Genomic DNA, 24,463 nt, shown 5'->3' with positions numbered 1-24,463 from the left:
ATCATTTGCCTCACTTTTTTCTTGCTAGAATATATTGAATGAATTTGCTGAATTTTCGCGAGGCAATTTGGAAAAACATTGATAGCATATACATAATTTAAAAAAAAAAAAAAAAAATATATATATATATATATATATATATATATATGTTATATACATTTTAAAAAATTTTTCTAATTTTTATAAATATAAAAATTTATATATATAATGTCAATTATTCTAATATATATTTTAAAATATATAGGTAAATATACATATTTCATATTTAAATTTATATTTTTGTATACCAATCTTTAAATTTTTTGATATATTTATTCTTTTCCTTTTTCTTTTGATTAAATTTAATCTCGAATGTATCTCGTAATTCTTGGTGCAAATTCCTTCATGAAACAGTTGAAAAGTAGTTATGATTTGAATTGCTTGGATTAGTTGCTAATTCTTATGATTTGCTTGACCTTTATCTTTACTAGTCAAGATATGATATATATAATGCGATAATACATATTTGCCAAAAGTGATAAATAACAATTTCTGCATAAATGCGTACGTTTATATTAATCTCTATCATCAATCAGAAATTAAAAAAGATTAAAAGTAATGTAGAGATATATTATTTAATCATATATTATTTAATCTTTTCATTTTTGATCAATTTTACTTTTTATCATTTAATAACAATAATAACAATATATATATTATTATTAAAAGATAAAAAGTATAAATCAATCAAACATTAAAAGATGAAAAATAATATATATATATATTGTATTTTAATAACAATAATAACAATATATATATTATTATTAAAAGATAAAAAGTATAAATCAATCAAACATTAAAAGATGAAAAATAATATATATATATATTGTATTTTAATTTTACTTTTTATCTTTTAATAATAATAATATGTATAAATTATTTATGTACATATTATTATTTTAATAATAATACATATTATTATTTTAATAATAATAATATGTATAAATTATTATTATTAAAAGATAAGAAATAAAATCAATCAAAAATATAAATCAATATTACATAATATATTATGTCAATATTTATATATAATAAATATAGTTGTGTATAATACTTACTATAATAAATGTTATATGTTTCTCTAAAATATTATGTCGAAGAAGGTCTCGCTTTTAAAGCGTCATAAGTTTGTAATAAAAAATTCTTTATGTTGAAATTTTTCTTATCTATACAGGCGATAAAACTTTCACACTCTTATTATTATTTATCTTCGTAATTAAATCATAATTAACTCTGTTATACTAAAATCTCCTTAAAATTAATCGAAAAAGTATGATTTTACGTCATTATCTGTCGACCGAAATTTAGCTCGTCAAAAGTATATCACTTTCAATTTTTTCTTCATTTTCTTCATATCTCTAGTTTTATTATTTTGGCTTTAATATAGCAAATTTTAAGTTTCTCATTTCATATTAAATCTTGTTTTTCTAATTTTTGTTTTAATATCTTGAATGATAATTTCTATTTTTAATTTTATATATTTCAAAGGAAGAAAGAGAGGGAGAGAAGTATTTTTCTATCAATTCTAATTTATATTGATTTTATATATAATTATAGCATCTCACAAATATATTCATTATATTCAATCTTACGATTAGTTTCAAAATTAAAAAGCTTTATTCCAATTTCTCTCTCTTTCTCTATATTTTTATTCCAATTTATCTAGCTTCTATCGAAAAATGATGTATAAAAGCGAAATATATTTTTTAGTCTCTTGAGAAATTATTTATTTATTTCTTCTAGATCTAAATGATATTACGATGATACGAATCGAAGTAATCGATGCAATGCTTTCGAAAACAATTGAATTGCGCATACCTATATCATGGTGTGATTCGAGAGTTATCAGTCCAAGAGAGTGCGCATGACCTTAGACATTTCAGATCAGTGCGCACTGTACCGTCGAAATGATAAGCGCCATGGAATCATTTAGATATTTAAGTCCTCACGCACGGAGCAAAGAGTGCGCAGTGTACGCGCTACTGCGTGAAACGCAAGTTAACGAGGAACTGTGATCGTAATTGAAAATGAAGTAATCCAATGCGTGCACGTTGTTGACAACACGATCGCGAATCTTCAAATTTGTGCCTTAAAATTTAAAATCGATTAATAAAAAGTTGCACGTGAGAATAAAGTCGTTTCGAAAAAAATTCACTTAGTTTTTCTCTCGATTAGATAGGAGGTCGTTGATCTTCTAAGCAAGATCATAAATCGTCCGAAGAAAGATCCTCGTTCGTATCTTAACATCTTCATAAGAGAAAATCGAAGAATCTCTCGATGATTATGGGGTCCATTTCGGAAGACGCTAACGACGTTAGAAAAACTTCCTCTGAAGAAATTAATACTGATGTCGCGAATGGTTTTCGCAAAAAAGGTAAAGATCGAATCGATTAATCTTGAGATGTGTGAAACTTTCTCGATTCCTGAGATTCACTTTAATCACTTTAAAATACAGGAAATCAAATGTCACAGAATCTTTTGAAAATCTTGCAATATATTTATCTCTTTTTGAATTATTTCAACTGATTTCGATCAAGTCTTTCGCTTCTTACAATTTTCGCTACAGAAAAAATATTTTTTATGTCACATTTATTTTAAATAATTTTTAGAAAAATTTTAGAAATTTTATTATTTTTTATTATACATCTTAAAAGAAAGTTATTTTTTCGTTATATTTTAATTATATTCGTTATATTCAATATTTGTAAACTTTTGTCAGAAAATTTAAATATTCGAAATTAATTCCTCGCGTACAATATTTATTGAATTTCATCAGCTATTATTATTTTTAAGGATGTTTTGTACTTATTTTCAAAATATTGAAAATTTAATGAAAATTGTACAGAATGTTCTTACATATATTTAGAGTCTTCAGTACAATTTTTAAATCGAACTCCTTACTAAAACGTTCATAAGTTATAAGGATTTTAATTTCCATCGAATTAACATGTGTTTTTATGGGAAACATCGATTACCACGTCGATTCAAATGACAAAACCACATGGAAATAATATTCAGAATTTGTTTAAGATTTGCAAAAGTTTAGATACAGAGGAAATATTTGGTCAAATAATATTATACAAGTACTAACTGATTAAAAAGATATTAAATATAATTTAATAAAGTTAGCCATGTATCTATCACAAGACGAAATTATCTGCCAAAAATTAATCATTTCGATTCCACACAATTTCTCATACTCAAAATACACCAAAAGTGGATATTCGTCAATATTGATTTTCAGCTACTTTTTGCTCTGATTGTACATACAAAACATCCTTAAACACAAACACATCATTCGACGAGCGAATGTTTTGTTTATTCTATACCGCTTTGACCTCGATTAAATTTTTTTCTATAACTATGATAATACGCTTAATAATTGATAATCTCACATAAATATATGTAGCATTTCTATGATGAAACGCTATATATATATATATATATATATATATGTGTGTGTGTGTGTGTGTGTGTGTGTGTGTGTGTGTGTGTGTGTGTGTATGTATGTATGTATATGTGTATGTGTTTTTTTTTCTTCTTCCAGTAGTTAACGGAAACGCGGACATATTACGTGAGACGACCACCGATGGATTGCGAAAAAGTATGCAGGTGAATTGATGACCTCATCTCGATCGTGATTGAATTTAATGGAACGTGCGAATTAAAGTGATACACTGAAAAAAAAACTTGGTTGAAAAAGGCAAAATTTGTTTTGCCTAACTAAATATATTGTCCGATACGTTCAAATAAATATAACTGAAAGAACATTCCGAAATAATTTGTTGATGTAAACAAAGCTTATTCAAATCATCAAAACAGAGAGTTTAGTACAACGATGTACAGTTACTACAACAGAATATTTTTTTTGGTAATATTCAACCAAATTTTCTTTTCAGTGTAGAATTATTTTGAAAATATTTTTATTCGGAAGCACGATGGTGCTTGTGAGTCATTGTGTTTGCGACTAATTTAAGCGATAAGATTAAGCATTTGTCGATGTACCAATGTTTTTCTAGGGCATATTTACATTGTTTTTTTAAAGCATATATTTCTATAGGAAATAAGGAAGGACGTTTTGGAACAAGTTAACGATCGTATTAACGATAATATGATATCTAAGGCTTTGCAAGGATTAGAAACATCTCGAATGAAGAAATCATTATTTGACACGGACAAATATCGCGACAAAAGGTGAAAAATTAAATGTTTAAATTAATGTCATTTATTACAATATTAAATATTAAATTTGTTTTATGATATATTGTAACATCATAATATAAATATTATAATGTTATAATATTAAAAAAAAGAAAACATCTGAAGCAATCATCTTTTTACAAAATATTTTGTAAAAATATATATATATTTAGTTAAAATATAAAAATTTAAATTAACATCTCGATGATGTTATATAATATATTGTGCCCTATTGTGTTCCGATTTTCTAAAAGCATGTCATAAGATAGTCTGGACATTAAGAAGACATCTAATATTGTCTCTAATCTAATCTAATATCTTTATGTAATAGTTCAATATTCAAATCAAAGCTAGATAGTCATTAAATGGATAATGGCAAAAAAAATTTAAAATTTTCTTGAATACTTTTTATAATCGCGTCCTATTTCATAATTCATGAATAACAAGTGTTTTTTATAAAATTATTTGTGCGCCAACATATGATAATATACATAATAAATTGATTTTGCATTTACATCGCTAATCGTTTTGCAGACAATCCGACAAAGAAGGTGCGCTTCCGGACAAGGAATTTCTCGCGAGGAACTCGCTGCTCACCGATCTTTTCGAGATCACGCACATTCGCACGGTTTACAATCTGTTCATAGTGATTTTCTTACTGCTCTTCCTCAATACCATCGCGTACGATATCATGGAATCGGGAACGTAAGTGAAATCGGCAATTTCAATATATTTGAAGAAACAATATTCTTCAAAAATTTCAAAGCATTTCTAGTATTTTTAATATTATGACGTTCAGCAATTTTCCTGCAATTTTAATTTTAACGATCGATTATTACATCAAACTAGAGTCATTTTCTCTTTAACGAATATATCGAAGAAAGTTGCCGTCAATCACGAAATTTTTCAATTTTTTATATTACATATCCTTACAAAATCCTGCAGATCTCAATTTATATAAAATTATACAAAAATACTATTATTTATATTTGAATTTTTAATTAAAAAAAAGAATTAATCAAATATTATTAATTGAAATTAAAAAATTTAATATATGTAATTTAATAAATTTACTGGAGAAAAGTAAAACTTTAGATTTACCAGAAAAAATTTTAAAATTAGAATCGGAAATTGTGAAATGTTTCTCACATATATATTAGAATAAATAATAACTTTATATTATTTTAATAATTTAAATTGCAGCTTATCTAAAGCGCGATGAGAGTTATCAGGATCGAAGTAGATGTTATTATACAAAAAACGTACAATCGCATTATTATTCTGCTTTGGAAAGCTACCCGCGACATAAGACGATAATTTAGATATCTCCTATTTGTCAAAAGTTCATTGAACGTTTCGAATAATCAAAACATCAAATAATTTGTTAAAGGCTGACGTGTGGGATCGTAATAATATCGAAAGCTTTTGCAAAATTTCCGGCATCTCTCTACATTTGGTCGCTCATGCAGATCTCGACACTCGCAGTCTACGTGCCTTTCAACCTCTGGTCCCATCAACGACTTCAGTTTTCACCAAAATGTAATAACTTTTTCATTCTAAATTTTTTGCACATTAACGTAAAGAAATTCAATCAAATTGAAATAATTAATAAAAATTTAATCGAATAAAATTTAATCAATAAAATTGTAATAATAATTGATCAATTAATTTATGTGAAATTTAACGCGTTGTAATAACACAATATAAGAATAATTAATTCTCACATTTAAAAAAATAATTGGATATATTAATTAATTAAATAATTTGGGCAGAGCTTAAATACATAATTAAATTATACAAATTACTTTGATCCATTAATATTATTCAATTATTATTAAAATGTACTATTTTCTTTGCAGCACTTTATCGGAAACTATGGGATTATGGGTGGCTGACAATTTTTATATCATATCAAGTTCTCTTTTTAATTCTTCCTCCAAGAGTAACGTTGAATGAAGATTTAGGAATAGCTTGTAGACTAGCCATATTCTTGGAACAAGTATGCATGAAAAAGTTTAACATAAAATTCGCGATAATAATTAAATATAATATAATAATAATTAAATATAAGAATTCTAAATATTTGATAAATTAAAGCATTCCAATTGTAGAAATAATGATTTGTTCAATGTTTGCTTTTTCAGACGCGCATGATGATGAAGAGTCATGCTTTCGTTAGGAGCGTGGCGCCCAGGTTCATATCGTACAAACCTCACAGCGATGTTTCGAAACCGAACGGACCTGGATTCTCGCAATACTTGTACTTCCTGTTTGCACCGACTCTCGTATATCGCGATGAATACCCAAGGTATAAAGACATTCTTGGCATTCTATAAACTATGAAAAATTTTCTTGGCATCTTTGATGACTCAATCTTCGAGAATCTTTAAAATCTATAATATATATAACATTACATTATATTATTATATACATATTTTATATATCTTTAGAAGTAGAAAAAATTCCACTACGAGTCAAAATTGATCCAATGTCTGTTGGTATTTTTCGTTACCCAAAGATCAACGTTTGATAATCTTAAACTTTTGAATGAATTATAATAGGAATTTTTTAAATTTTCAATAATATTTAGTGTATATATAATATTTGTTTATTAAATTATTAAATTAATTAGAATACTTGCGATCGATTTCTCAGAACGGATGCGATCAGATGGATAGTGGTGGTTAAAAATTTCATGGAGGTCGTCCTGGTGATCTTCTATTTCGCTTTCATTATGGAGCGCCTTGTTTTGCCGGTCTTCCACATCTTTGGAACGCAATATCTGGAACCAAAATGGATCGTCAAGAGTATTATCGAAGCGAGCGTTCCCGGGATCCTCTTGTGCATCTCCGCAAACTATCTTCTGCTGCACTCGTGGATGAACGCCTGGGCGGAAATGCTACAATTCGCCGACCGGTTGTTTTATAAGGCGAGTTTCAGTCACATAGTCGTTAGATTGTCATTCAACGAAAATACATTTTTATAGAGCTAATAATTATATAGAGTTAATAATTTATTTATCTCGCGAGCAAAGATTCTTATTAAATTGTACTAAAGGGTCGATTCTTCGGAAATTTTTTTAGGCTATTGTAAAAATGACCGGTCTGTAAATTACACCAACTATTCGTCGTTTGCAGGATTGGTGGAATTCCACATCTTACCGTACGTATTATCGCACGTGGAACGTGGTGGTGCACGACTGGCTGTACACGTACATCTACAAGGACATATACGAGATCCTTATGCCGCGCAATAAAACATTGGCAACCCTCATCGTGTTCCTTGTGTCCGCCATCTTTCACGAGTACACCATCGCGCTCGGATTCGGTTTCTTCTACCCGATGATGTTCTTCATGTTTGCTGGCGTAGGCTTGTCTCTGTTCTTCGTCGGCAGAATCGTCGCCAGCAATGTCGTCGTATGGTTGTCGTTTTGCATCGGCAACGGTATCATGCTCAGTACGTACGCGATGGAGTACTACGCTCGGCTCAATTGTCCACCTTACTCCAATTACTATCTGGATCTATTCGCACCGCGAAGCTGGACCTGCCAGGCGCAATTTATCCATCATTAAAGAGAATATTAATCGCGAAGAGACTTCTTGAAAGGAGACGTCTTGAATTGTAAAATTCCTTGGTATAAAAATGCAATAATATCAAATAATAGAATCAATAAGAATCAAAATTAATAAAATTTCATAAAAGGCTTAAAGGACCAGCGCAATGGTGAAAAGATGCGAAAATAAAAACGGTTATATTAATATAATAAACCTAATAAAACGTTTATTTGATTTAAGTGACAAACGCTGGGTTTCGATCCAATTCGGATCCTTTTCAATGTCAAATCACGGAATAAAGTAATAAACATAAAAATAAAATAAATATATTATTTTTATGTTTATTACTTTATTCCGTGATTTGACATTGAAAAGGATCCGAATTGGATCGAAACGCAGCGTTTGTCACTTAAATCAAATAAACGTTTTATTAGGTTTATTATATTAATATAACCGTTTTTATTTTTGCATCTTTTCACCATTGCGCTGGTCCTTTAAGCCTTTTATGAAATTTTATTGGTTTTATCCTACGGACTTTTATTTTATTTTAATAATTTAGAATCAAAATTGTTAAAATAAAATACGTGATTTGTTAGAATTTACAAAGTTATTTGTATCTCCTTGAATAATCTTCTTGAAGACTCTTGATCTCTTTTCTTCTAATGAATCGAATTTGCATCGTTAATTGAAGTGGTTTGCCTTCTATATTTATTGTATAATTTTCCCATTACTTCAAAGTAATAAAAATATTTTTCTTCTCACGTCTTCTCGATAATAATTATTAATTCTATATAATTATTAGCTCTATAATCGAATAAGAAATATGATTCAATAATTTTAATTCTAGATAAAAAATCTAATAAGTTGTATATATGTGTATATATGTGTGTGTGTGTGTATAAGGTTGCGTTAATAAAGATTGATCAACAACTTATGTGATTTCTAATTTAACTAGATTGATCAATAACTTATTTGATTTCTAATTAAACTCGACTAATGGCAATTTGCCACGCAATTACCACCTATCAAAAATTCACAAAACAGGTTTTCCACTATCATTGTGCCCAATCACGGATCTCTTGATAATTCGTTATATAATGTCGCGCAATACATCCATGATATTTTGCGCACGTGAGACGTCGATTTTGGAACCTTCCTATCATTTGGAAATTTCCTATCAAGGATGATTGAACTTTTGCCAATAATCTGAAAGATAAATTTGTTAACGATAATGATCTCACTTGATGCGCTGTTCACTAATATTTCTAAAGATTTAATTTTAAAGTCTATTACTAAGCGCTGGAATTATATCACTCACAACACTAAATTCAACTTGTCTCAGTTTTTATACGCGGTAGAAACGGGTTTAGACTCCAGTTTTTCATTTAACGGACAGTTTTACAAACAGATTTTTGGTAGCCCTATGGGGTCATCCTTGTCACCTATTTTGGCAAATATAGTGATGGATGATCTAGAGAAACGCATTGCTTGGGGCAGTTGAGTTTCAATGTTCCGTATTACAGATACGTTGATGACATTTTTACCATTGTTCCGAGCTCAAAAATTGACGAGATCATATCGACTTTTAATAACTATCATCAACGGTTGACATTCACACATGAAACGGAGTCTAATTCCTGTATTAGTTTTTGGATACAAAGGTTATTCGTTTGGATGGTCGACTTATAACGGACTGACATAGAAAGCCTACTTGTTCTGATAGATATATTAATTTTTACTCGAAGCATCCGTTTAAATATAAAATGAACACCATTTTTAGTCTGGTTGACTGCGCTATTTTACTATCTGACGTTCGCTTTCACTGCATGATATTGTCAAACGGATTCTTTCTAATAATTGTTTTCCTACGGAAGTTATTAACCGGCACGTTCAAAAAAGACTTCATATTTTGAAACAGCGGGACAATGCAAATATTGAATCTGACAGTGCACCGCCTCTTCGTACATTTCTTTACCATTTGTGGAAGGCTTGAGTGATGAGATTAGCCGTTTTTTTAAAGATTCGGGTCTCACCTCAACGTGTTCTACAACGTACCTAAAAAATTGAACGCATTAATCAAACGTAGAAAAGATCGACTGCCTATCAACAACAGGACGGAAATGGTTTACAAATTAGACTGTAAGAAATGTAATTTGTCGTACATTGGCCAAACGAAAAGACATTTAGGCACTCGTTAAAAAACATTCTAACAACATAAAATTGCACGAAAGCAATCTTTCGGTAATTAGCAAATATAAATTAGAACCACGACTTTGATTGGTCTAAACCGGTTATTCTACATAACGAAAGACATGTGAGAAAGAGAGAAATTGCTGAAATGTTTTTTATTAAGAAATTTGACAACACGATTAACTTACAACAGGACACTGAAAATTTAAACAATATATTTACGACAGACTAATAAAAGCCAGACTAATAAATAATTTAGTTTTTCTCTGCATGTGTGATCGAGAGATGACATGACATGGGGAAAAAAATCTTTCTAACACAGTGATCTCATAATGCCAGTTTACTAAGATACTGTATGTATATAATTTCTCTCTTTTCGCCCACACTTATAGTAAGTTATTTACTGTTTATATTTGGAGTTTTAGTTCACTTGATAAGGACCAAAACCCATGGTCGAAACGTTGTAACACATTATTAACCAATAAATTGCCAGTGTGGTCGAATTATATTAAGTTTTTTTTTAATTTATTTACTGGCGACTTTCAAGAATTTATTATTATTATTATTTGATTTCATTAGAATTTTATTTTTTATTATATATAAATTATAAACCACATATAATTTTTATATATAATAAGAAATATATAATTTCTCTCCTAAAAATAATTCCCCTTCTTGTTTTTTTCCATCTTACATTTTCAGTTGTAGATATTTCAATAATTTATATTTTTATTTTGTTACGATAAATTATGATTTTCGAATTCGACTTTTTATCGTAACAACACAACTGAAAAAAGTAATCGTCTTGACGAAAAACAAATATTGATTTCTGTTCAAGAATCACTTCATGAATTTAATTTTAACATGCTGGCGGGATGATCGACAATATAAAGCCATTGAAGAGTGAAAGGTGCGTTCAGTTGCTTAGCTACTCTTATAAAATAGGTATCCAATCTAAATCAAAAGTGAAGTGATTTAAAAATATAACAGTTTGTATTGCAAATTGTTCGGATTATTCGTGTTTTCATAATTTCCAGATTAATCACAACGCAAACTATTTTGAGTTGCGATTAATCTGGAAATTATGAAAACTAATCGTTTGAGTGCCACGGATTTTTGTAGAAATTCGATCAAAAAATGCCAAGCAATAAGTACATTATTTAGTTTATTATATTGTTATAATAATGCTTGTTTATAATATTAAAAAATGTACATCTGCAGAGTGTTATATTATTTCAATTTTGGCTTAATTTGCCTACGATCAAACGGTAAAAACATTCATTGATAAAAACTGAGCGTGCAATTAGTGTGAATTTGCAGATTGATACACTGGCATTTTTAAGCACTGGACAGAAGAAGCGCGATCGCATCGCTAAGCACTCAAAGTTTGAGTCTTAAACTCAAATCAATTCGGAATTCGAATACAATAACAATCTGAAAATTGATCTGAAAATCCCAATTTAATTTTAGTTAGTATTCTTATAAATCTTTTGTTCGATTATAATGTTCCACGTAAAAATTGAAAACGATTTTCTCAGGTAGATTCTTCGAGAAAATTAACATCAGTTTTGTGAGTATTGTGAAAAATTCGTACCTTAAGATATATCTTAATGCAAATGGGATCTATTGCACTTGATCGAATGCGAATGTAAGAGACAAAGTTAAATTCGGAACACAAAATTGTTTTTGTTAAAAGCAGTAATCTTGAATCAGCGCGTTTGTAGAAAATTTCATCCCCATAACATACGATATATTCGCTCATGATGATAAACGCGATTTTCCAGTTAATTATTTTTAAAAATTGTCTATCCGAATTTTTCAAAAGTTAAAAATAGATGTTTATGATTGCGTTAGCGATCGCATCATGTCTGGTATCATATTCAATATCACAGACGACAGAAATGTCTTTGTCAAAACAAAGAAACTTCTCATATAATTTAGATAAATATCGCCATAAACGATGAGAACTTGATTTATTCGTCAATTTTAATTCAACCAGTATCTAATAATATCCAAAACTATAAATAAAAAATATTAGCATTGCTTTTCGCCCATAACATGCATATCCAAAAGATATCCGGAAGATATCACGAAAACATTGTTGGGCAATTGGATATGTTTAGGATGTCATGTAAATGTTTTTTAAACAGATTGCGTTGTGCAATCTAATATTATGTAACATTAAGCGCATGTTGTGATAAAAACACAATAAAAGCATAAAACTTACAAATACATTAATTATTTGTCTCATCTTTGTCTCATTGTCAGTCAACATGGAAGGTGTGTTACCGGAGAAGAAATGTTTAGAGAGAAATTCGCTGCTAACTGATCTCTATGAGATCACGCACATTCGCACGGTTTACAATATATTTATAGTGACTTTTATATTGCTCCTTCTCGACACCGCTGTGCATGACATCAAAGAGTCTGGAACGTAAGCAAAATTATTATGATGGAAGTTTGGCGCGAATTTAATTTAATGATTTGATTAATTCAAAACCGGTTCTTTTAACGAACATATTTTTAACAAAAATTTAAAAAATTAAAGGAAGGAATTTATTGTTTATCAAAAATTTTCAACACACACAGTACATATTATTTAACTAAATTCACAAATAAAATCTTATCAAATTTTAAAACATTTTTTAAATTTAATTTTTGAGAAAGAAAGAGAAAATAAAGAAATAATGTTGAATTTAATTATGATTAAAATACCTATAAAAAATTAAATTTAATAAAAAGAATTTTATTTTTTATTTTCCACTACAAAATTTAATTTTCTTTTTAATTGCTTGCAATTTAATTAAGACGAGATATTCATTCTAAGTTTATCTAAGAAAATGTAAATATTTGACTCGCGATAAGTTTTATAAATATATGATTACGTTAATATATAATTTTACACATTTTTAACAAAGAGATTATGGCTTATCTGAAAAACAAAGTTATCGCTTTAAATAAACAACACTAAAACAAAACCACCTAAATTCACCACCTAAAAGACTATTCGCGTACGTGTTAAGACGATAATTAAGATATTTCTAGTTTATTACAAAATTGCATAAAATTTCTTATTTATATTTATTTTATTACTAATTTATATTTCTTTAGGTTGGTCCTCGGAACCGTCACGATACGTAATGGTTTCGCGAAATTACCGACTTGCCTGCATATTTGGTCGCTCATGCTAATCTCGACATTCGGTGTCTACGTTGCTTTCAATTTCTGGTCTTCCCAACGACTACGGTATTCGCCAAAATGTAATGACTTCTTTAATCTGCTTTCCATTATTATGATCGAATAAAATTAGAAAATCTTGCTTCAAAGAACAAAATAATTTTGAAAGAATTAATCGAAAAAGAAATTAGATATACAAATTGCTTATTTATGTAAAAAGTAATACAATTATTGACCGGCTGTTTTATCCTGTAACGTAATATTAATAACAGTGTAGTATAAAAGTGTAATATAATTAATGCAATCCAATATAATCATGAGGATTATCGAATAATTTCGATTAAAATAATATTTATAATTCAACAAGTAATATGTTCTATTCTTATAGCTCTGGCACGTAAGCTATGGGATTACAGTTGGCTGACAATCTACATAATTTATCAAGTTCTTGTTATAATTATTCCAAATAGAGCGATGGTCAGAGAGAATTTAGGCATAGCTTGTAATATCATCATAACTGCGGAACAAGTATATACAAATTTTAGTTCTATTCAAAGTTTTTTCGATATAAAATATTTTTGACATTAAAAAGGTTCTATAATAATATTAGAAATATTATTATACAGCTTTTTTAGTGTCAAAAATTAATATTAATATATAATAACATTAAAAAATTGAATATCTTATGCATAATATTAAAAATTAAAATATGTAAATAAATAAGTAACAATGATTTTTTCACTTAAAAACGAACGTTTCTTTTTTCAGTTTCGTCTGATAATGAAGAATCACGCTTTCGTTAGAAGTATGACACCTAGATTTCTCTCATACAAATCCCATAACGACGTTTTGCCACCAAATGTACCCCGATTTTCCCATTATTTATATTTCCTGTTCGTGCCGACTATTATATACCGTGATGAATATCCGAGGTAAGAAATTTGTTGGCATTTCCGAAAAAAATAAAATGTATTGGAAGCTTTTTTAAGAATCCACTTAATAATCTAAATTATTAATTTTAAAACTATATTTTTCGTATACACTCAATAATATTGCTTTTAATAAGGTTATATATTAATATAAAATAAATAACTTTCGAAGCATTTTGAAATATATTTAGCAGTAGTATTTAAAAAAAAAATTCTTAATCTTTTCTAATAATTTTTGAACTTTTAAATCAATTAGGATAAACAATATCTCGATAATGTGTTGCCATTTCGGCATAATATTAATTGAAAAATTCAAGAAAGATTTGGGCGTTCCATTTTTCAGGACGAAAAAAATCAGATGGATGTTTGTGGTTCAACATTTCGGCGAAGTCGTCCTGATGATTTTCTATTACGCCTTCATTCTGGAGCGCTTAGTGGCGCCGGTCTTTCGAACCTTCGATACATGGCCTCTAGAATCGACGTGGTTCATCAAGATTATTATCAAAATGTGCTTTCCGGGGATCCTCCTCTTGCTCAACTTAAACTATCTTTTGTTGCACATGTGGATGAACGCCTGGGCCGAGATGCTGCGATTCGCCGACCGATTGTTTTATAAGGCAAGTTTCAATCATACGATCGTTAAATTGTCTCTAACGAAAATCGTCCTGCGAGGTAAAAAAATTGTATAAACTACTTTTTTATTATTATTTTATTCTATTTATTTATTATTTATCGGTTGCAGGACTGGTGGAATTCCACATCCTCTCGTATGTGGAATCGTACGTGGAACGTGGTAGTACACGATTGGATCTACACGTATCTTTACAAGGACATGTATGAGATCGTGGTACCACGCAACAAGCCGTTGGCAACCTTCACTGCGTTCTTCGTATCTGGAATTTGTCACGAATACGTCGTCGCATTTTCGTTTCGTTTCTTTTATCCGGTGATGTTTATAATATTCGGCGGTGTCAACTATGTTCTTGTGCAAAGCAACCTAAGTATGCACAACATTCTCGTGTGGATGATCTTGTGTTTCTGCAACAGCATCATAATAAGCACTTGCGCGATGGGATATTATACTAGTTATAACTGTTTGTCCTATTCCAATTACTATGCTGACTTGCTTCTACCGCAAAGTTGGAGCTGTCAGCAGCAACTTGCCGCATAGAACGTTCGTCTGCCAGTATTAATTTCTTTTCATCGGGTCTATTAATGTACTTCATTATCAGAAATATTATTAACAAGAGGAGACAATCTCAATGTGTAAAGCAACTCTTTAGTGTTACTATAAATATGATTGATTATTATGAATAATTTGGCAAATATAATCCACAATTTTAATAAATTTAGCAAAGTTCATGTATATCAATATAAAGGGTGTCATGAAAGTGATCATAATTTTAAAAAATTAAGGTAGATAGAAGCCTTCGTCGCGCGTTTACAAACTCATCGCTCTTTCTCTCCCCAATAATTGCTTTACACCGCCATTATGTTACAGTGAGACTGCCTTCGCCATCTCGCGCTTCTATTCACGCAGATTGGCCGATTTTCTTTAATTTTCGTTAATTATTGCAAATATTGCATAACTGTACAAGACGTTTCTTCTAACTTTGAGCCAATCTACCTTAATTTTTTAAAATTATGATCACTTTCATGACACTCTGTATACACACACACACACACACACACACACACATATATATATAATATATTAAAAAAATAATATTAAATAATATATATAAAAATTTTAAAATAATATAATATAAAAATAATATGACATTAATCACAACACAACCTTGCACAAAACATGTGAGTTGAATTTTGATGTCTATGATTAAAGTTCAATTATTAACCGATTATTATCGGGAATAATCAAATTCAAACAAAATTCATCTCCAGAGTCCTCTCTTATCACGAATATCAAAGCCTCCCTCGTCTTAAACGATAGCTAATACTCCGTTCATTTATTCAGATGATTCAACGGATTGCGCTGTTTGTTATTCATAAGCAGTAATTAGTTTAATTAATATTTTACATCTAAGTGCTAAGTTAAAATTAAAATTCGGGTTTTTCTTGCCACCTGCCTGTTCTTGCCACTTGCTAATATAAATTAATATCTGCATTTTTATTAATAATACATCTATTGTACATTATTTAATTTATTATATTGTTATAGCAATACTTGCTTATAATAAAAAGATATACACCTGCAGAGTGTTATATTACTTCAATTTCGTCTTAATTTGTTTACGATCAAACGGCAAAGATACGCATTGACAAAAACCGAGCGTGCACAGTTACTGTGAATTTACATTGATAATTTGGCATAAAACAGCAGTGATCAGAAGAAGCGCAATTCTTATAAGTTTTTTGTTCAATTATAATATTACGTAAAAATTGAAAACGATTTTTTCAGGTAGATTATTCGATGAAATAAACATCAGTCTTGTGAGTGAAAAAATTTGTCGCAAAAAATTTGCATCTTGAGATATATCTTAATGCAAATTGGATTTATTACACTTGATTGAATGCGAATAAAAGTGACAAAGTTAAATTCGAATCGCAATATTGTCTTTGTTAAAAGTAATAATCTTGAATCAACGCGTTTATAGAAAATTTGACCCTCATAACATACGATATATTCGCTCGTGTATGATAAGCGCGCTTTTCCAGTCAATTATTTTTCTAAAAATTGTCTATCCGAATTTTTCAAAAGTTAAAAATAGATGTTTATGATTGCGTTAGCGATCGCATCATGTCTGGTATTATATTCAATATCACAGACGACAAAAATGTCTTTGTCAAAACAAAGAAACTTCTCATATAATTTAGGTAAATATCGCCATAAACAATGAGAAATTGATTTATTCGTCAATTTTAATTCAACTAGTATCTATTAATATCCGAAACTATAAATAAAAAATATTAGCATTGCTTTTCGCCCATAACATGCATATCCAAAAGATATCTGGAAGATATCCCAGACATCGTTGCGCAATTAAATATCTTTAGGATGTTATGTAAATGTTTTTTGAACAGATTGCATTGTGCAATTTAATATTATGTAACATTAAGCGCATATTATAATAAAAACACAAAAAAAAGCATAAAATTTACAAACTCATTAATTGTTTGTCTCATCTTTGTCTCATTGTCAGACAACAAGTCAACATGGAAGGTGTGTTACCGGAGAAGAAATGTTTAGAGAGAAATTCGCTGCTAACTGATCTCTACGAGATCACGCATATTCGCACGGTTTACAATATATTTATGGTGACTTTTATACTGCTTCTTCTCGACACCGCTGTGCATGACATCAAAGAGTCTGGAACGTAAGCAAAATTATTAATTTCGATGTCTAGAACGAAAAAATAAATGCTTCGTAAAATCTATATTTGAAATAATAAATTTATGTTAAATGAAATTGTGTAGTCGACCAAACTAGCCAGAAATATAATTTATTCAATACGACGTTTCGACCATATGGTTGTGGTCCTTATCAAGTATACAAAATTAGCCGACGTATTGGTAATCAGAGTGTCGGCATAGATAATAATCTTGTACGAAGCACAAATCACATTAACAAACTTTATTTTTAAAATTCAATTTTTAAGAACAATGAATCCGTGTGGGACCTCGTCAAAGACGAGGTCCCACACGGATTCATTGTTCTTAAAAATTGAATTTTAAAAATAAAGTTTGTTAATGTGATTTGTGCTTCGTATAAGATTATTATCTATGCCGACACTCTGATTACCAATACGTCGGCTAATTTTGTATACTTGATAAGGACCACAACCATATGGTCGAAACGTCGTATTGAATAAATTATATTTCTGGCTAGTTTGGTCGACTACACAATTTCATTTAACCTTTTGAAAATTCGACTAGCGATATTAAGCTATTTACTAATTTATAAATTTATGTCTTATATTTTGCATTTTCTTATATTCACAATATTAAACTTTTTATATGTGTATTATGATGAAAGTTTGGCGCGAATTTAATTTAATGATTTGATTAATTCAAAACCGGTTCTTTTATTTTTAATGAAAATTTAGAAAATTAAAGAAAAGAATTATTGTTTATCAAAAATTTTCAACACACACAGTACATATTATTTAACTAAATTCATAAATAAAATCTTATCAAATTTTAAAACATTTTTTAAATTTAATTTTTGAGAAAGAAAGAGAAAATAAAGAAATAATATTGAATTTAATTATGATTAAAATACCTATAAAAAATTAAATTTAATAAAAAGAATTTTATTTTTTATTTTCCACTACAAAATTTAATTTTCTTTTTAATTGCTTGCAATTTAATTAAGACGAGATATTCATTCTAAGTTTATCTAAGAAAATGTAAATATTTGACTCGCGATAAGTTTTATAAATATATGATTACGTTAATATATAATTTTACACATTTTTAACAAAGAGATTATGGCTTATCTGAAAAACAAAGTTATCGCTTTAAATAAACAACACTAAAACAAAACCACCTAAATTCACCACCTAAAAGACTATTCGCGTACGTGTTAAGACGATAATTAAGATATTTCTAGTTTATTACAAAATTGCATAAAATTTCTTATTTATATTTATTTTATTACTAATTTATATTTCTTTAGGTTGGTCCTCGGAACCGTCACGATACGTAATGGTTTCGCGAAATTACCGACTTGTCTGCATATTTGGTCGCTCATGCTAATCTCGACATTCGGTGTCTACGTTGCTTTCAATTTCTGGTTTTCCCAACGACTACGGTATTCGCCAAAATGTAATGACTTCCTTAATCTGCATTCCGTTATTATGATCGAATAAAATTAGAAAAACTTGCTTCAAAGAACAAAATAATTTTGAAAGAATTAATCGAGAAAGAAATTAGATATACAAATTGCTCATTTATGTAAAAAGTAATACAATTATTGATCGGTTGTTTTATCCTACGTAACGTAATATTAATAACAGTGTAGTATAAAAGTGTAATATAATTAATGCAATCCAATATAATCATAAGGATTATCGAATAATTTCGATTAAAATAATATTTATAATTCAACAAGTAATATATTCCATTCTTATAGCTCTGGCACGGAAGCTATGGGATTACAGTTGGCTGACAATCTACATAATTTATCAAGTTCTTCTTATAATTATTCCAAATAGAGCGATGGTCAGAGAGAATTTAGGCATAGCTTGTAATATCATCATAACTGCGGAACAAGTATATACAAATTTTAGTTCTATTCAAAGTTTTTTCGATATAAAATATTTTTGACATTAAAAAGGCTCTATAATAATATTAGAAATATTATTATACAGCTTTTTTAGTGTCAAAAATTAATATTAATATATAATAACATTAAAAAATTGAATATCTTATGCATAATATTAAAAATTAAAGTATGTAAATAAATGTAACAATGATTTTTTTTCACTTAAAAACGAACGTTTCTTTTTTCAGTTTCGTCTGATAATGAAGAATCACGCTTTCGTTAGAAGTCTGACACCTAGATTTCTCTCATACAAACCCCATAACGACGTTTTGCCACCAAATGTACCCCGATTTTCTCATTATTTATATTTCCTGTTCGTGCCGACTATTATATACCGCGATGAATATCCGAGGTAAGAAATTTGTTGGCATTTCCGAAAAAAATGAAATGTATTGGAAGCTTTTTTAAGAATCCACTTAATAATCTAAATTATTAATTTTAAAACTATATTTTTCGTATACACTCAATAATATTGCTTTTAATAAGGTTATATATTAATATAAAATAAATAACTTTCGAAGCATTTTGAAATATATTTAGTAGTAGTATTTAAAAAAAAATTCTTAATCTTTTCTAATAATTTTTGAACTTTTAAATCAATTAGGATAAACGATATTTCGATAATGTGTTGCCATTTCGGCATAATATTAATTGAAAAATTCAAGAAAGATTTGCGCGTTCCATTTTTCAGGACGAAAAAAATCAGATGGATGTTTGTGGTTCAACATTTCGGCGAAGTCGTCCTGATGATTTTCTATTACGCCTTCATTCTGGAGCGCTTAGTGGCGCCGGTCTTTCGAACCTTCGATACATGGCCTCTAGAATCGACGTGGTTCATCAAGATTATTATCAAAATGTGCTTTCCGGGGATCCTCCTCTTGCTCAACTTAAACTATCTTTTGTTGCACACGTGGATGAACGCCTGGGCCGAGATGCTGCGATTCGCCGACCGATTGTTTTATAAGGCAAGTTTCAATTATACGATCGTTAAATTGTCTCTAACGAAAATCGTCCTGCGAGGTAAAAAAATTGTATAAACTATTTTTTTATTATTATTTTATTCTATTTATTTATTATTTATCGCTTGCAGGACTGGTGGAATTCCACGTCCTTTCGTATGTGGAATCGTACGTGGAACGTGGTAGTACACGACTGGATCTACACGTATCTTTACAAGGACATGTATGAGATCGTGGTACCACGCAACAAGCCGTTGGCAACCTTCACTGCGTTCTTCGTATCTGGAATTTGTCACGAATACGTCGTCGCATTTTCGTTTCGTTTCTTTTATCCGGTGATGTTTATAATATTCGGCGGTGTCAACTATGTTCTTGTGCAAAGCAACCTAAGTATGCACAACATTCTCGTGTGGATGATCTTGTGTTTCTGCAACAGCATCATAATAAGCACTTGCGCGATGGGATATTATACTAGTTATAACTGTTTGTCCTATTCCAATTACTATGCTGACTTGCTTCTACCGCAAAGTTGGAGCTGTCAGCAGCATCTTGCCGCGTAGAACGTTCGTCTGCCAGCATTAATTTCTTTTCATCGGGTCTATTTACTGTACTTCATTATCAGAAATATTATTAACAAGAGGAGACAATCTCAATGTGTAAAGCAACTCTTTAGTGTTACTATAAATATGATTGATTATTATGAATAATTTGGCAAAAATAATCAACAATTTTGATAAATTTAACAAAGTTCATATATATCACAATATATATACAAATATATTTGCAGTATAATAATTATATTATATTTGCATATATGTAAAATTTATTTAATATATCATTATATATATATGATTGCCTCCAATTATGAATAATTGTCAAATTAATCAAACTTAGTCTATAAGATCGTCACAAAAGATTAAGAAGCAATTGGAGCAATTCGAGAAATTATTAATAAAAGTAATTTTTAATAAATTATTAATAATAGTAAATTATTAATAAAAGTAATAATTAAAAATTTGTTTAATTTTAAATTGTATAATTTGTTAAAATTTATAGAGTTATGTGCGATATTATTTTACAGTGTATGAACGATAACTATAATTGCATATCCCTGTACAAAAAATATCTTGGAAATATAATTATAAAATGAAGACAATGATTTATCGATATTGTTAACACTTCAAAATGATTTATCGATATTGTTAGCACTTCGAAAAATCTATCAAAATATATTAATTTATACATTTGTGTTTTCACACTTTTAATGCAGGATAAAAGAAATTTTTCTGTTAAAATAAATTAAAATATGTTAAATACTTAAACTGTATATAATATAAAGTAAAATATATTATTTTAATTCATTTTGAATTTATTTTAATTTATTTATTTTAATTTATTTTGATTATTTTAATGTATTTTAAATTATTTTATTATGATAATCCGTTGAAAAATTGCTGATATAATTAAAGAAAACAGAATATGGAAAAAATATATAAATGAAAATGCTCTCGTACGATAATGCTCGAGACGTTGAATTTTATATTAAACGATCGCATACAAATTATAATCATTAAAAGTGCAACACACGAGTATAAAAAGAGTTAATTTTTATTATCGAGCTCTACAACATACGCTTTTCGACTGCGTGCGTGGCCATAGAGAAGACGTATGTATATCATATCTATCTTATACAAATTAATTTGTCATACAATCGATATATATATATAATACATGTACAATTTTCTTCGCGATTTTTTACAATTTTTTTCACGTATTATATATATACATATAATATTTACATATTTCATATATGCATATATGACCTGAAAATTAGGACTACTAAGGAAATTAAGGATATCCATCTAGAATGTGCAAAGGAAGAAAATTTCTTTCGCACATTTCAAATGAGAAATAAAATGTGAAACGAGAATCGTGTGCGAAAATCAAACACTCACTTCGACACGCTCTCTTTCTCTCTTTTTTCTTAGATCAAAAAATAGGAATTGATCTGTATATTTTATTTAGATAGACGTGCATCTATAAATTTTTGCGCTCGTTTAAGCAGTCGCAATATACAGTTAACAATGTGTAATTCTTCTTTAATAATACAGTCAATTCTTTTATCTTAAGATTTTTTATTCTTGATTTTTTTATGTTTGTTTCAACTTTCCTCCTGAATTAAGATAATCTAACTATGAGATCCTGCTTATGCACTACTGGCACGTTGAAGGGGAAAAAATTAAATGAAAGAAAGTGTAACCAGAGATTTTAGAATAAAAAGAACATTTTTGAGTCTAGGAAAAAATCGTACGTATATATGAAAGTTTAAAATGTAATTCTTAAAAATAATATATATATTTTACTACTTTTAATATATATCATTGAGACTTCACACGTGCTGTTACCGGAAAAGAGGAAGACGGAAACACAATTAACATACAGGACCACCCTTTATGTTTTAGATATATTTTCATGTCTTGATTTTATTGAAAATCCTGTTTTAATTTTCCGGCAAATTTATTCCATTTTCTATCATTTATATTTTATGGATTCGATGTGGAATAGAGTTTTTGGAAAGTTTTCTTTTCTTTTCGACATGATACTCTTCTTCTCTCTATTTTTACACAGCCTTTTAAACACTTTCGCATACACATTCTTTTTTTCCATACTAATATAGGAAATGCATGTAACAGATGGATATTTTTGCTCAAATTAAGGCGGTTACAGACCTGTTACATTTATGTGTAAATTAATATTAATATTAATATATTATATTGTATATTATATTAAAAAATAAAATATATATTTATTTTATAAAATATAATATCACATTTAATAGTTAATTAATATTTTACACAATGATGATGCGAAGATACGCTACAAGTCTGTAAATGCCTTCATACAAAAATACCGATCATAAACAGAGTGTCTTTCGCATGATTCGCGTCATTTCGACAAATCGAGACTTAAGAATACATAAACGCAGCTTATCAATATTAATAATGAGGGAGTGCGAAGAGAAGGATTCTTGATTTCTAAGAGGAATGAGTGGACAAGCCTCTGCTTCAGGATCCATTTTAAACTCTACAACATTTGATTAACATATATACAGCTATTAACAATTTTAATCAGCTTCCTCTCAACCTACATAAATCTCATACATCTAATTGTAAGATTCACATAAAGATTAAAGAGATCAACCTGGCGAATCTCCGTTTCTTTCGGTGAATCGAGGCGATCTATCAACCTGGCAGTGTTGGAGAACCTATCAAATTGAGACGAGGAAAAAAACTAAGCGGAAGCGAACTTTCTTCGATAATGTATTCGAGTATTTCGGAAGAGTAACATCTTCTCGAAACAGAATACGATAAAAGACAATGGAAGAATCGTGGGGATCGGAAGAAAAAGAGATCCCGAATTCGTATGCATCTCGAAACAATCCGATCACCGTGATCTCGAGATCCGGTTGCATCAGCGGAAAACCATTTTTTTCGAGGGAGACATCAATTTACAAATTCCAGATTTAACCAGAAATATACACAATATATATACCAGCTCATCGAAAACAAAAAAGCCAATTAAATCTTCTAAATTTCAAGATACAAAAGAATGTCATGGATTTATACATAATTTATATCATATAATTTTAAACGAGAGATCTTTCAATGTCTTATCGAAATCAAATTATTGAGAGTATAATCGAAACAATTTCGTAGTCAACAAGATAATAATATTAATAATATGAGATCGATGATCAAGAATATTTAATTGAAGAATGTTACATGCAAGCTAAGGGCAGTTATAAATAAATCCTAGAAAAAACACATTAAAATCGCGACATTTTGCATATTATTAACTTTTTGATCTTTGAAATAAAATTCTATCTCAAAAATGAATCGAAACAAAATTGAAAAAAAAAAAAAAAAAGAAAAATTCAATTTAGAGAAGCTATATATTTTTATAGCTATATATTTTCTTGCTTTCTTTATATTATTTTATAAAATTATATACATGTGTATATATATTTTTGTTGTCACTGTATTTATATTAAAATTTAATTGTTTATTATTCAGGCGAGGAATGGAGGCTTCTTTAGATACTCCATAATTCACGACAGAATTAAAGACAGAG

At 28.8% G+C, this 24,463-nt stretch overlaps 3 protein-coding genes across 6 annotated transcripts; all 3 read left to right on the top strand.

Annotated features, from left to right (window-relative positions):
• The first annotated feature begins 1,978 nt into the window (after positions 1 to 1,978).
• LOC105258340 (sterol O-acyltransferase 1) lies at positions 1,979 to 7,985 on the top strand. 4 transcript variants are annotated; one of them, XM_025415625.1, is made up of 9 exons: positions 1,979 to 2,413; positions 3,590 to 3,643; positions 4,100 to 4,233; positions 4,774 to 4,944; positions 5,630 to 5,778; positions 6,099 to 6,238; positions 6,384 to 6,547; positions 6,895 to 7,168; positions 7,377 to 7,985. In XM_025415625.1, exons 1-9 carry the CDS (start codon positions 2,387 to 2,389, stop codon positions 7,809 to 7,811), a joined length of 1,548 nt encoding a protein of 515 aa, XP_025271410.1. In that variant the 5' UTR covers positions 1,979 to 2,386; the 3' UTR covers positions 7,812 to 7,985. The 4 variants fall into 4 exon arrangements, with proteins under 4 accessions (XP_025271410.1, XP_025271409.1, XP_025271411.1 ...); XM_025415624.1 differs by having other exon boundaries at positions 3,590 to 3,651; XM_025415626.1 differs by having other exon boundaries at positions 1,980 to 2,413; positions 3,587 to 3,643.
• A 4,231-nt stretch (positions 7,986 to 12,216) lies between these two features.
• LOC112639992 (sterol O-acyltransferase 1-like) lies at positions 12,217 to 15,406 on the top strand. The gene is made up of 6 exons (XM_025415630.1): positions 12,217 to 12,417; positions 13,095 to 13,243; positions 13,549 to 13,688; positions 13,929 to 14,092; positions 14,433 to 14,706; positions 14,832 to 15,406. Exons 1-6 carry the CDS (start codon positions 12,257 to 12,259, stop codon positions 15,258 to 15,260), a joined length of 1,317 nt encoding a protein of 438 aa, XP_025271415.1. The 5' UTR covers positions 12,217 to 12,256; the 3' UTR covers positions 15,261 to 15,406.
• Positions 15,407 to 15,581: 175 nt separating this feature from the next.
• On the top strand, positions 15,582 to 21,017 carry LOC105249109 (sterol O-acyltransferase 1). The gene is made up of 7 exons (XM_025415634.1): positions 15,582 to 15,589; positions 17,251 to 17,424; positions 18,726 to 18,874; positions 19,182 to 19,321; positions 19,562 to 19,725; positions 20,065 to 20,338; positions 20,464 to 21,017. The coding sequence occupies exons 1-7, from the start codon at positions 15,582 to 15,584 to the stop codon at positions 20,890 to 20,892; spliced, it is 1,338 nt and encodes a 445-aa protein (XP_025271419.1). The 3' UTR covers positions 20,893 to 21,017.
• The last annotated feature ends 3,446 nt before the right edge of the window (positions 21,018 to 24,463 follow it).

The sequence above is a fragment of the Camponotus floridanus genome, unplaced genomic scaffold, assembly GCF_003227725.1.
Source record: "Camponotus floridanus strain SB8 unplaced genomic scaffold, Cflo_v7.5 scaffold124, whole genome shotgun sequence".
NCBI classification, from domain to species: domain Eukaryota; kingdom Metazoa; phylum Arthropoda; class Insecta; order Hymenoptera; family Formicidae; genus Camponotus; species Camponotus floridanus.
Note: the sequence above shows the minus strand (reverse complement) of the source record. Positions and strands in the feature narration are given on the sequence as shown.